The 10,995-nt window shown below is 42.5% G+C and overlaps 1 protein-coding gene across 4 annotated transcripts in view; it reads left to right on the forward strand.

The window, feature by feature from the left end:
* The window catches only part of LOC144822507 (serine racemase-like), a 211,229-nt gene extending 209,204 nt beyond the window's left edge, over positions 1–2,025 (forward strand). For all 4 annotated transcript variants that reach the window (XM_078680129.1, XM_078680124.1, XM_078680125.1 and 1 more), the window contains one exon: positions 376–2,025. In XM_078680129.1, coding sequence (XP_078536255.1) covers positions 376–576 — 201 coding nt within the window. In that variant the 3' untranslated portion in view covers positions 577–2,025. The remainder of the gene's footprint in view (positions 1–375) is intronic.
* Positions 2,026–10,995: the final 8,970 nt, after the last annotated feature.

Genomic DNA, 10,995 nt, shown 5'->3' on the forward strand with positions numbered 1-10,995 from the left:
AGAGAACTTTTCCTTCTGATAGTTTACATTAAAGGACTGTTCACCTCCGATATAATCTAAATAAAAGAATTTTGAGATATGGAAGCTGTGAAGAACATGTCACATTTCCTAGGTTTCTTAGTTACTGTTTTCCCTAAAATAGCATTTAATTTGTTTTGTTTTCTATTCTCTGATTTCTTACTTGCTAGTCCACAGTGTGTTATTTAATAGTTTCTAGCATCAGTAATGATTAATATGGTTCCTCTCCATGCTAGTATATCTGAATTAATTACTTTCCAAAAGTGTTCAACGCCATCACTGAGGGTTCTCTGTCTCAAATTGTGGTGTCTGCTAGAGTGTTAGCTAATATCTGTCTTTGCTACTCTGTCCAAACAGCGGGCGACCCAGCTAGTGTGGGAGCGGATGAAGCTGGTTATCGAACCCACGGCGGGTGTTGGAGTGGCAGTTGTGCTCTCACGGCGTTTCCAGGCCCTCTCTAGGGAGATGCAGAACATCTGTGTGGTGCTTTGTGGAGGAAACGTAGACCTGGGTGGTTTGGACTGGCTTCAGAACCCCGAAGACATGGCTTCTTCCTGAAAACCATGGCAGAATATAACAAGGATATACAGGCGATGATCGCAAAGTTAAAAATAAGCACTACAGATTTCAATCAATGACATCCTCCTTCATCTATGTCAAATCATGGAATGTAGCGAGGAAACACCGAACAGATCCTGTTCTTCACCTGGTAATGAGAGCTGAACCCACTACAACTAGTCCCAACACAGCTCAGTCAAACATTCATGCACTGTAATTTTTCCCACCAAACAAGACATCTTCTCCCCCCTTAAAGAGAAAAGTCAGGAATCACCAATCACTAGAGACATAAACCATGTTAGTTCACCATATCCATTCTGTACAGGATTTTAAAATAAATTACCCTTCCAACTCTTTATGGATCATGCAAAAAATCTCAAGTTTTGGGCTTCATGGAAGTACCTAATCCCTACTGAGTCCTCACTCCCAGCTAAAGCAGGAGCGGTCAGCATCAGGAGTCTGGGCTATAGTTCCCATTGTATGGGAACATGCTGGTACGCAAGAGGGATTTTTATTATTCACGTGGGTTGGGTGTTACACATTGAGGCTGGGGTCTAAGGACTTGCCTACTGGCTAGTGCTAGTGGTTTACATGGGTTCCACATTAGATTCTAGCCACACTGACAATAGTCATGGATGAAGAATTCCTAGTTAGGGATCCTGTAAGACACTCAGAAATGATTTCACAGGTCCACACCTGACGTGCACATCACACCTTTAGTATTAATGAGAAAGCCCATGGCTATAGTCCCTGTAACATGGTCAGCAAAGGACCCAATGGCTGGAGTCGTAGTATGCTTAGCACTAATGAGGAAGAGCCCATGCCTAGCAGTCCTGCTACCCTTTCAGCAGTGATGTGGAAAATCCTCTCTTAGAGGCTCGGTAACACTCGATGGGGCCAGTGCAGGGTCCTCATCAAACTGCTAGCAGCAGTGGGCACAGGCCCACGATGATGGTCCCTGTAACCTCAACAGTGGTGGCTCTGGGTCCTTTAATGCTCTTACGAGCCATTGATTGCCAGTGATTGTGTAATACTAATGGTCCCTGTAATACTGTGCTGTGTTGCGGAAGCCACAATGTTAGGAACTCATGGAACAATCTCAACAGCAATAGATTTAAACCCACTACACTGAATCTAGCTAATCATACACAAGTCTTGATGATGAACTATTGCCCTCTGCTCTGCATTTCAGTTGATTCAGCCTGGACACCATTTGTATACGTACAGTCTGTATGTATTCCTTCAACTTCACCTGTGCACTGTGCTGTCATGACTACACTCGGTTACATGTGCGATATTGGAATTACGGTATTACAGATATGGGCATGTATGTATGTATTAGAAAGCTAGTATGTAAACATATATATATATATATTTACTTTGGTGTCATTCCTCATGATCTTTTCCTAATATGTTTTAAATTTATAAATAAAGAAATTTGAAAGAGAAGTGTTGTTTCTTTAATGGACTGCGGAACAATGGATCCCAAATATCAAGTCTTGATTAATAATAGAAACTTTAATCATGTGGAATGAAGTATTAGGAACCACTGTTTCTCTGTTCTAGAATGAAGATAAAGCACATTTGATTCCAGCAAGAGCTGTTGTTGGAATGTAACACCCACTATCTCTCACCATTAATACTCGGAATCCATTCAGACCCACTATCTTGAAGAAGGACCCAGACTGAGATACCAATGAGAGCTGAAACATGTCGACAGGCAAGACATTGGCGGGTCCGTAACCTGACCTGCTTGGTTTGAATCCTGCAATATGGAAAGGAAAATATACATAGCTATGGCTAGCACATACACAACCTTAACTGTGTAGTCTGATGGAAACACAAATCATAGTTTTTCCATACAAAATAGAAATACATAACCCTACACCATTCCCAAGACCAACTGACAAAACGAAGGGAGTACATTGGTGCAGATGGCTGTTTCCCAGTGCTAGACGATTAACCCAGTGATGAAGCATTTTTTTTTTGTCCTCATTCAACAAAGAAAGCTCATAGAGTTGGAGGATATAGCTGACTTAATCAAAAAACTGCAAACCTCTATCCAAGATAGAAACGAAGAAAAAAATACCCAGTCACTTCTCAAAGAAGAGTTGGTTAGTTAGTTAATCTAACCCCCGGGTATTTCTCCACAGAAGCAGTTTTTAGTAGACAAAGCCCATGCTCCCCCTATATGTAGGCAACTCCCGTCTAGCCTTGGCTAGTTTTATGCCCTTTCAGCCGACATGCCAATTTGTAATCCTTGGACCATAGGGGAAAAAGAAAGAAAAGGCCACCTATTTTGAAACATGCAAAATATAAAGAAAGAAACATAGTCAGCCTAAGACAGTGTAGGAAAACCTACATTAAAGAGAGACAAAAGAGATAAACCACTGATCCCAAATATCCCCAAAACTTGTTTTTTTGCTTCTTTTACTAGCTCGATCAAGAGTAGAAATATGTTGGACTGAATTAATCCATTCTGACTTAGTAGGTGGGATCAGTGTAACACGGAGGGAAACATGGCGGCCGTCAGAAGTTGCTGAGCGGTCGCGGGCCTCTCGCTCTCCAGCCAGCAGGAGCAGAATGACGAGCGCTTAAGCCAGTAAAATGAGCTTTGTTTTAACATGCGGATAGAATGTAGGGGGTAATTTCTTCATCCCCCCTCCACCCACGCCCTTTGCAGTTCTCGGTGCCCTCTTTGGTCTCCGGGCTTTCACCTTCCCGGCTCACTCGCTCCGGTCCTGGTCTCTGAGGGCTCGCGGCTCACTCCAGGGGGCGGTCCCAGCTCCTGGTTCTCTGTGTTTGTGGCTCCGGGGGGAGTCTTTTGGTTTGTCGGCTTCTCATCTAACCTTTGAAACTTTTGAAACTCGCGGTTCTTGATCTTCCGGCTCCTCGCTGAGGTGGGCTCTGTCCCCGTGGTGCTTGGGCATTTTGCCAGTCGGATCTCGTAGCGGTGGCGCCTGGGATCGTTGAACTGCCGCTGCAAAGCGGAATCTGGAGGAAGGCAGCTTTGGGGATTGCGAGATGTCGTCAAGCGGCGGCTAGGATCGGTTTCCCAAATGCAGGAAGCCCTCTAACGCTGGGGGCTCTGTGGGGGAAGTGAGAGGCGGGATTAATCTAAACTACAGCACTCTAAGAGATGAAATCCTGCCCCAGATGCAACCGAGAAGGAAGAAAGGGACTCAAGTACTGAAAGAGAGCAGCAGCTCTGCTACAAGAAACATCTAGGTGGGTGATTGTAACTCTGAAGCGTCTATATCATTACAGGCAAAAGTAAAAGCACAGAGTCACAGATTTTTTGAATCTGCAGATTTAAACGGTGGGGAGGGGGGTGAAGACCTGTTAAAATTTAACACTGTCAATAGATACACTCTTAGAAGTAAAGGCATCTGGGGGCAAGTTTTGACTCCAATAGAGAGTGTTCAAGGAGTGAAAATTCCTGGAGCCATACAACCAGAAAAAGTGACCCCCACGGAGGCGTATAAATCTGTTAGAGTTGATAAAAAAAAACAGATTAAATGAGCCAGCACTGCAAGTACTCGTGTTACTCCCTCTCTTCGTACCTATTTCAAGGTACAGGATCAAACTCAAAAGGCTCAAAATATACAGGCAACTCTAGACGTCACTAGCCTGAATGTAAAATCTACTGAAAGAATGAGCGCAAGTAGAGATTTGGAGGCTGCAGAGCGATCTGAAAACACGATATCTTTGGAAAACAGCTTCTCCGTCCCAGCAGGACTAGAAAATGATGAGATTGTACTACAGAGTAATCAAAACCTGGGGGCAGTGCAGAAGTCCACCAGCACCAAAATGATCACCACCTCTCTCCCCCTGATGCTCTCCAAGCCCTCAATTTAAACAGCCCACAAGCTAGACCTCCAGTCCAAATATCAAGGGGGCGAGTACCCAAAGCAAAATTCAGGGTCTACTACCAAGACAGAGAACTTGCTCCTAAGTCTAATCACAGAGATGAGAGAAAACTTTACAGTCTCTGAGGCAAATCAACTCAAGATCCAGGAGACCTGTGAGACTCTGGAAGCCAAAATAAAGGAGGTTATAGAGAGAGTAGAGGTAATGGAAGAGAAAGTGGAGAGTCTCACAAAGCAAGTGGCAGAAAATACGGGGGAGATTAAGAAATTAAAATCGAAAGACAAACTCCTTGCCGACAAACTGGAGAGTCTCGAAAATATTGCTAGGAGGAATAACATTAGGATTCTAAATATCCCGGAAGATCTCGAAAATGGGGAAATAAGGTCTTTCATAATAGATCTCCAAAGCGACATACACCCCAAAATTGAGATAGCGACTCTACAAGACGACATCTAGCGAGTTCACCGAGACCCCTTTAACAGATGACCAGGAAAGAAAATGCCTAGAAAAATACTAGTACATTTTAAAACATATTCAATAAAAGATTGCATTCTCTCACAGGGGTTAAAAAAGGGGGAATATGCTAAATCGAACTGGTCTTTTCGTATTAGATCAGACATTTCACCCACCACTAAGGATAGGCAGTGGGAACTGGGCAAGCAGGCGCGACTGCTAAACTCCAGTTCCCTGCCTCCCTGAAGGTAATGTGGAAGAATAAAATGTACCACTTTAAGGATCCGGAAGAAGTCAGCTCCTGGATTTCACAGATTAAAAGCTTGTCAATTTAATATATAAAATTTTTCCTTGTTTTTCCTGCTCGGCTTGAGGAGAGAGGAGCCCAAAGGAGAGAGGAGTCTAGTACGCATCTAGAGAAGAGGGAGGGTTCCCCAGGGAGGAAAAGGTGGGGGGGGGGGAGGTTTTAAGGGTTTACACCAAAACATAAATAATATAAATAAAAATAGATTCACTGGGTGGGGGTGCATTTTGGGGAGAAAAAAGTCCTCATTTTTAAAAAGGGTGCTCAGGAAACATGAGAACTTGGGCATAAGAGCCCATACATTAATCTGCTTCTTGTAATCCATGGCTAGTTTTCAAGGTTTAAGGATTCTATCCTGGAACGTAAACGGGCTCAGGTTTCCAGCTAGAAGAAGGAAAATCTTAGAATATTTGCGTTTTACTAGTCACAACATAATCTTAATTCAAGAATCGCACCTCCTTAAAGAAGAATGGGCAGGATTACTTAAAAACCATAAATGGATTGAGCATTGTTTTTTTCATCACAAACGGCACCGATAAAAGGTGTAGCTATTCTCTTTAAGAAGAGCAATTGGGTTACCATTGAAAAAGTAGTGGCAGATTCCCATGTTAGATGGATAGTGGTTAGGGCTAAGATCAGAGCAACCTGGATAACTTTTGCCAGCTACTATGGACCAAACATTGACGATCCGTCCCATCTCCAATCCTTAATTATCCAACTGACTGATGTAAATTACCAAATCATATTAGGAGGTGACTTTAATTTGGTACTAAATCCCTTAAAAGATACCACATCCGCTAGAACTGCAGGTGCTACCCCAAAATCTCGCAAAACACTTAAACATCTAATGACAGAGGGGGCCTTATTGACATCTGGTGAGAAAAAGTACATGATTCAGGGCTGGTAGAGGGTAATTATACATTCCATAACAAAAAACATGGCCATCAATCAAGAATTGATTTATTTTTGGTGGATCGTATTACCTGTAGGGATACAGATAAAATAAGCCACCTCCCTGAACATCTCTCTGACCACTCAGCCATTTCATTAGAAATCACAATACCACAACATGCTATCCCTCGGAGATGGACTCTGATCCCGTAACTATGGACACACTAAGACGAGCTACAGCAGAATTTCTGGTTTTTAATAACAATTCAGCATCTCTTAATATTATTTGGGATTCATATAAGGTCTTTCTTAGAGGATTACTAATTTCCCAATCTGTTTTACATAATAAAAAAACAAGAGAAGAAGTTGGGAAATTAGAAGCGAAAATTGTCCAAAAATCTTTTGAAAGTAGAACAAGTACCAACTGACCTGGGCCTTCGGCAACAGCTCTCCCTGGCCAAAAGTGAGCTAATAGACTTCTTAGAAGCAATAAACAAGAACAGATGGGAGGTAAGCAGGCTTGCACATCATGATTATGGAGAGGGATGTGGACATTTTTTGGCATGGAAAACAAAATCAGACCTGGTCAGGAATACAGTGAGAAACCTGAAATGCCCTACTACAAAGAGAGTTTTATATAAGGATGGGGAAATTGAGGAAGTATTTGTAAAAAAAAATCAGATTTATATTCTGAACATTTAAACCCTTCGCCAGATATGCTAGAAACCTTTCTTCATGATATCCGACTTCCTATGTTATCCACATTATATATGAAGAAACTGAGTAACCAGATTACGATAGAGGAAGTCATACAAATAATTAAAACCTTAAAAAGGGGAAAGCAACAGGCCCGGATACTATTCAAAATGAAATCTATATTGCCCTGAAAGACGAGCAAGCACCGTTTTTATGCCAACTTTTCAACTCACTGTTTCAGGAAGCGGAAGAAATACCATCATCATGGAATGATGCATCTATTACATTAATCTTGAAGCCAAATAAAAACCCGGAAAATTGTGAATCCTATCAGCCCATTTCATTGTTAAACAGTGACCATAAAATTTACACCCAAATATTGAAATAAAGATTGGATAAAGTGGCAGGCCATTGGCAGTATTAACTTTCGATGCTGCCAAGGCCTTTGATAGGGTTAGTTGGCCTTTTTAATAGAAGTATTAAACCGTCTCAATTTGGGAGACCGCTTTGTGGAGGCAGTTAAAGCTCTCTACAAGACACATTCGGCAAGGATACTGGTTAATGGGAGTTAAACAAAGCAATTCAGAATCTTCCTAGGAACTAGGCAGGGCTGCCCCTTATCGCCTCTCCTTTTTAATCTCTACATAGAACCCCTGGCCTGTAAATTAAGATCATGTCAAGAAATTCCACCTTTCACTTGCATGGGCTGGGAAAAAAAAGATAGGGCTCTATGCAGATGATTTAATGATTCTAACTGGAGATGTGGAAAAAGCCTTCCCAGATATTTGGGCTCAATTAACTAACTTTGGGAAGATATCAGGGTACTCCATTAATCAGCAGAAAACAGATCTGATGCTGTGGAATTCCCCCTATAAGAGCCCACTTGTAAAATCGCAAGTAAGATACCTTGGGGTCCAAATAATAAAAGAAATAGATAAAATTGCACAATTAAATTTTGAAATAACCCTGTCCAGTGTAAAACAACAACTGCAGGCATGGGAAAAATTTCCGTTATCAATTATAGGTACTAAAAATGTCGATCCTACCTAAGTTTACCTTTCTTTTTTACACCATTCCCTTAGAATTTCACAAAGTATGGTTCAAGACAGCACAAGGGCTCTTCTCCTAATTTATTTGGGGAAGGAAGACCTCTAGAATTTCACAAAAGAAACTTAGGTGGAAAAAACCCAAGGGTGGTTTTGCCACACCGAATCTTTATATTATTGCGCCTTCCACCTCAAAAACTCTCGACAACTCCTTAATAATTCCCAGGCATACTCTCCTCTTTTTACAGCTTTAACCACCCCCTACATCCCCCAAGCCAACTCATTCCTGTTAAAATTTGGCCACCCAAAATTCTACAAAAAAGTTAGGCTGAAGATTCTCACTGCAGCACCCTAAAAGTTTGGTTTCAAGTATGGACTTTGCTAGACATATAGTACTATAACCAAGAAGGACCAATTTGGGACTCCCCGGGCACCCCGGCATGTTTGCAGGATGCTTTTTCACTACCGCTACGTAGAGCCGGAATAGTTAAATGGGGAGAATTAATAGCGGAAAAAGATCTAAACTCTTGACAGTGTTTTTCTGCTCTAACAAACAACACAGTTTCAAGATTTAAATACGTCCAAATTCTTGGATGGTCAAGATCCAGTACACAGGAGCTAGAAGGAAACGGGGACTTAATTAAACAAATTGCTACTAGATCAACCAAAAAGGAGAAGGCTGCCTGGTACTGGCTTTTGGTAGAAACTGGAGATTCCGTTTACAGAAAGCTGGAAGAAGGACATGCCGGGTGAAGACCTCGACACTCTCGGGCAAGTATCAATGTCTACGCTTTGGTCTTGTGTGAAAGCTGCCCCACTGAAAAGAAATCATCTCTTTACTGTCCACAAGGCATACTGGGCACCTTCTAAACTTTCTAAAATGGGAGACGGAAGGATAAGGAAGTGCCCGAAGTGTGGTGATATCAACGCAAACGAGGATCATATGTTTTGGCAATGTCCTTCAATCAAGCCTTTCTGGGATCATGTAAGTAACATTAGCTCTGAAAATGATGGGAGAAATAGTGGGGTTAACTGTATCGACAGTATTTTTGGGGTATGTGTAAAAGAGATGGCAGATCAAGTTTTCTCCAGGGATCAGAGGGCACTACTTTTTGTATTGATTCTCTTGGCACGACGGCAAATATGCATTAAATGGGTAACCCAGTGGTGAAGCATGTCACAGTAGGTGGGTGAGGGTTCCTCATCCTCCAGGGCTCCATGGTTCATTTCAAAATAGGATTGGTACTATCATAGCATCTTGTCTTCAGAGATGAAGGAGGAATCCAGAGGAGCACAGACACCACCATTAAACAGCATCAACCTGTCTTTTCTTCAAGGTCCCTTTTATGGTGCCCTCAGTGCTGAACAGATCCTGACTCATGACAAAGCAGAACATGGATTCCTCTGACCTCGTAAACCATTCATAATCGCACACTTGACGTTTCTGAGGATGACCTTGAAAAAAACCAAGGCAAACCAGTTTCAGGATAATATTGGCTCCTAAATTAACGGCGACAACAATCACAAATGTGAATGTTGATGCTCTTCATATCATAGGCGACAGTGACCCTTGCTTCTCATTCCACTCGATCTCTCTATAGATTGCGACACTCTCCGCCATCAAACCCTCATCAATACCTTTGCACTCTAAATGGGCTTTAACTGCATATCTCTGCAGTGGCTTGAGTCTTATTTAAAGAAAAAGGGCTCAGACGGTTTCTCGAGATCTAAGCTCATCCTCCTAACCTGTGGCAACCCCCAGACTACATCCTGTCATTAGCAGTGCTTCTGTGAGTTTTACGTCTGGCAAAACCATCAGCATTATGCAGGTAACATCCAGGTCTAATTGAAAGTCTTGCGAAGCTACAAAATTATCTGGCTGAGGAATTGTGTCACAGCCACTGAAGTTTGAATGCCTAATTCCATCTCAAGCTGAACAAGACCTAGTGGGGCTTTGTTCTTATTGGTAATACCAGAAGATAACAACAGGTCTAGTTATTTCTAGATAGCATTAAACTGTCAACAGTGAAAAATCCCCGGACTGAAGCATTACTACCAATTTTTGATTCTGGGCACCGTGCACACATTAAACAAAGGCCACCTGACATCAACCAACCCTGCTATCCAGAGTGAAAACATTTTTCTAGAGAAGATGATTTCAGATGCTGATACAGCGTGGCTTGCTTGTGGCAGCACTCTATTGGCCGGTATTCCAGAGCCCCTTCTAGATCTCCCGAAGTAGTGATGCCACATGAAGTGTTTCCAGAAATTCAATAGGATAACTTCTACACTTGTTGAACTCCACTGAGTTACTCTGCTTGTCCACCCCACCTTTATAATCTGCTGCAGTAAATTATGGGATCCCATTGTACCCGGTAAGTAAGGTCAAGATGTCTGTACGGCTTCACATGTTGCATACCAGCAGTATCACCAGACTCAAAACCAGTACGTGCACAGAAAAAACAAGTTACTTATCTTCGGTAATGCTCTTTCTGGTGGATATTCTCTTTAACTACAGACCCTGACCTTTAGAATATTCCCCAGGTGCCAGACAGGATCTGGAAGTTTTCACAGCTGTGCTTCTTAGCACTACTTGGTGGTATTATATGGCTCCAATGGGGCCTTTTTCCATCCCAGAAGTTAAGGAGTTGTGCCGCATATGTTTATGTTTATGGGATTTGTAAAGCGCGCGACTACCCTTGGGCATCTCAGCGCTAGGATGCAACAAAAGCAGGAGGGAGAGACTAGCCTTGTGGAAAGAGCCAGGTCTTGATTTTTTTCCTGAACTGGGTTTCATTTTGGATGGATCGGATTTCGGCATCCAAGCTGTTCCAGAGTTTGGGTATTAGATGGGGAAAGGATCTATCCCCCCATCTGGCTCTTTGGCAATAGTGTTCTTCATGAGGAATTTTGAGCTGGATCTTAGTTGTCGTTGGGGAATGTAGTGGGTAACCAGTTTTTGGATGAGTGCAGGGCCCCTCCCGTGCATAGCACGGTGAGCCAAATTAAGTGCTTTAAATTTGATTCTTGCCTGAACAGGGAGCCAGTGAAGTTCCTTCAGTCTGGGTGTAATTGACTGACGTCTGGGTATATTTAGTAGTAACCGAGCTGCTGCGTTTTGAACGTCCTGCAGACGGTTAACTACATATTTCGGAGATC

Source organism: Lissotriton helveticus, chromosome 3_1 (assembly GCF_964261635.1).
Source record: "Lissotriton helveticus chromosome 3_1, aLisHel1.1, whole genome shotgun sequence".
NCBI classification, from domain to species: Eukaryota; Metazoa; Chordata; class Amphibia; order Caudata; family Salamandridae; genus Lissotriton; species Lissotriton helveticus.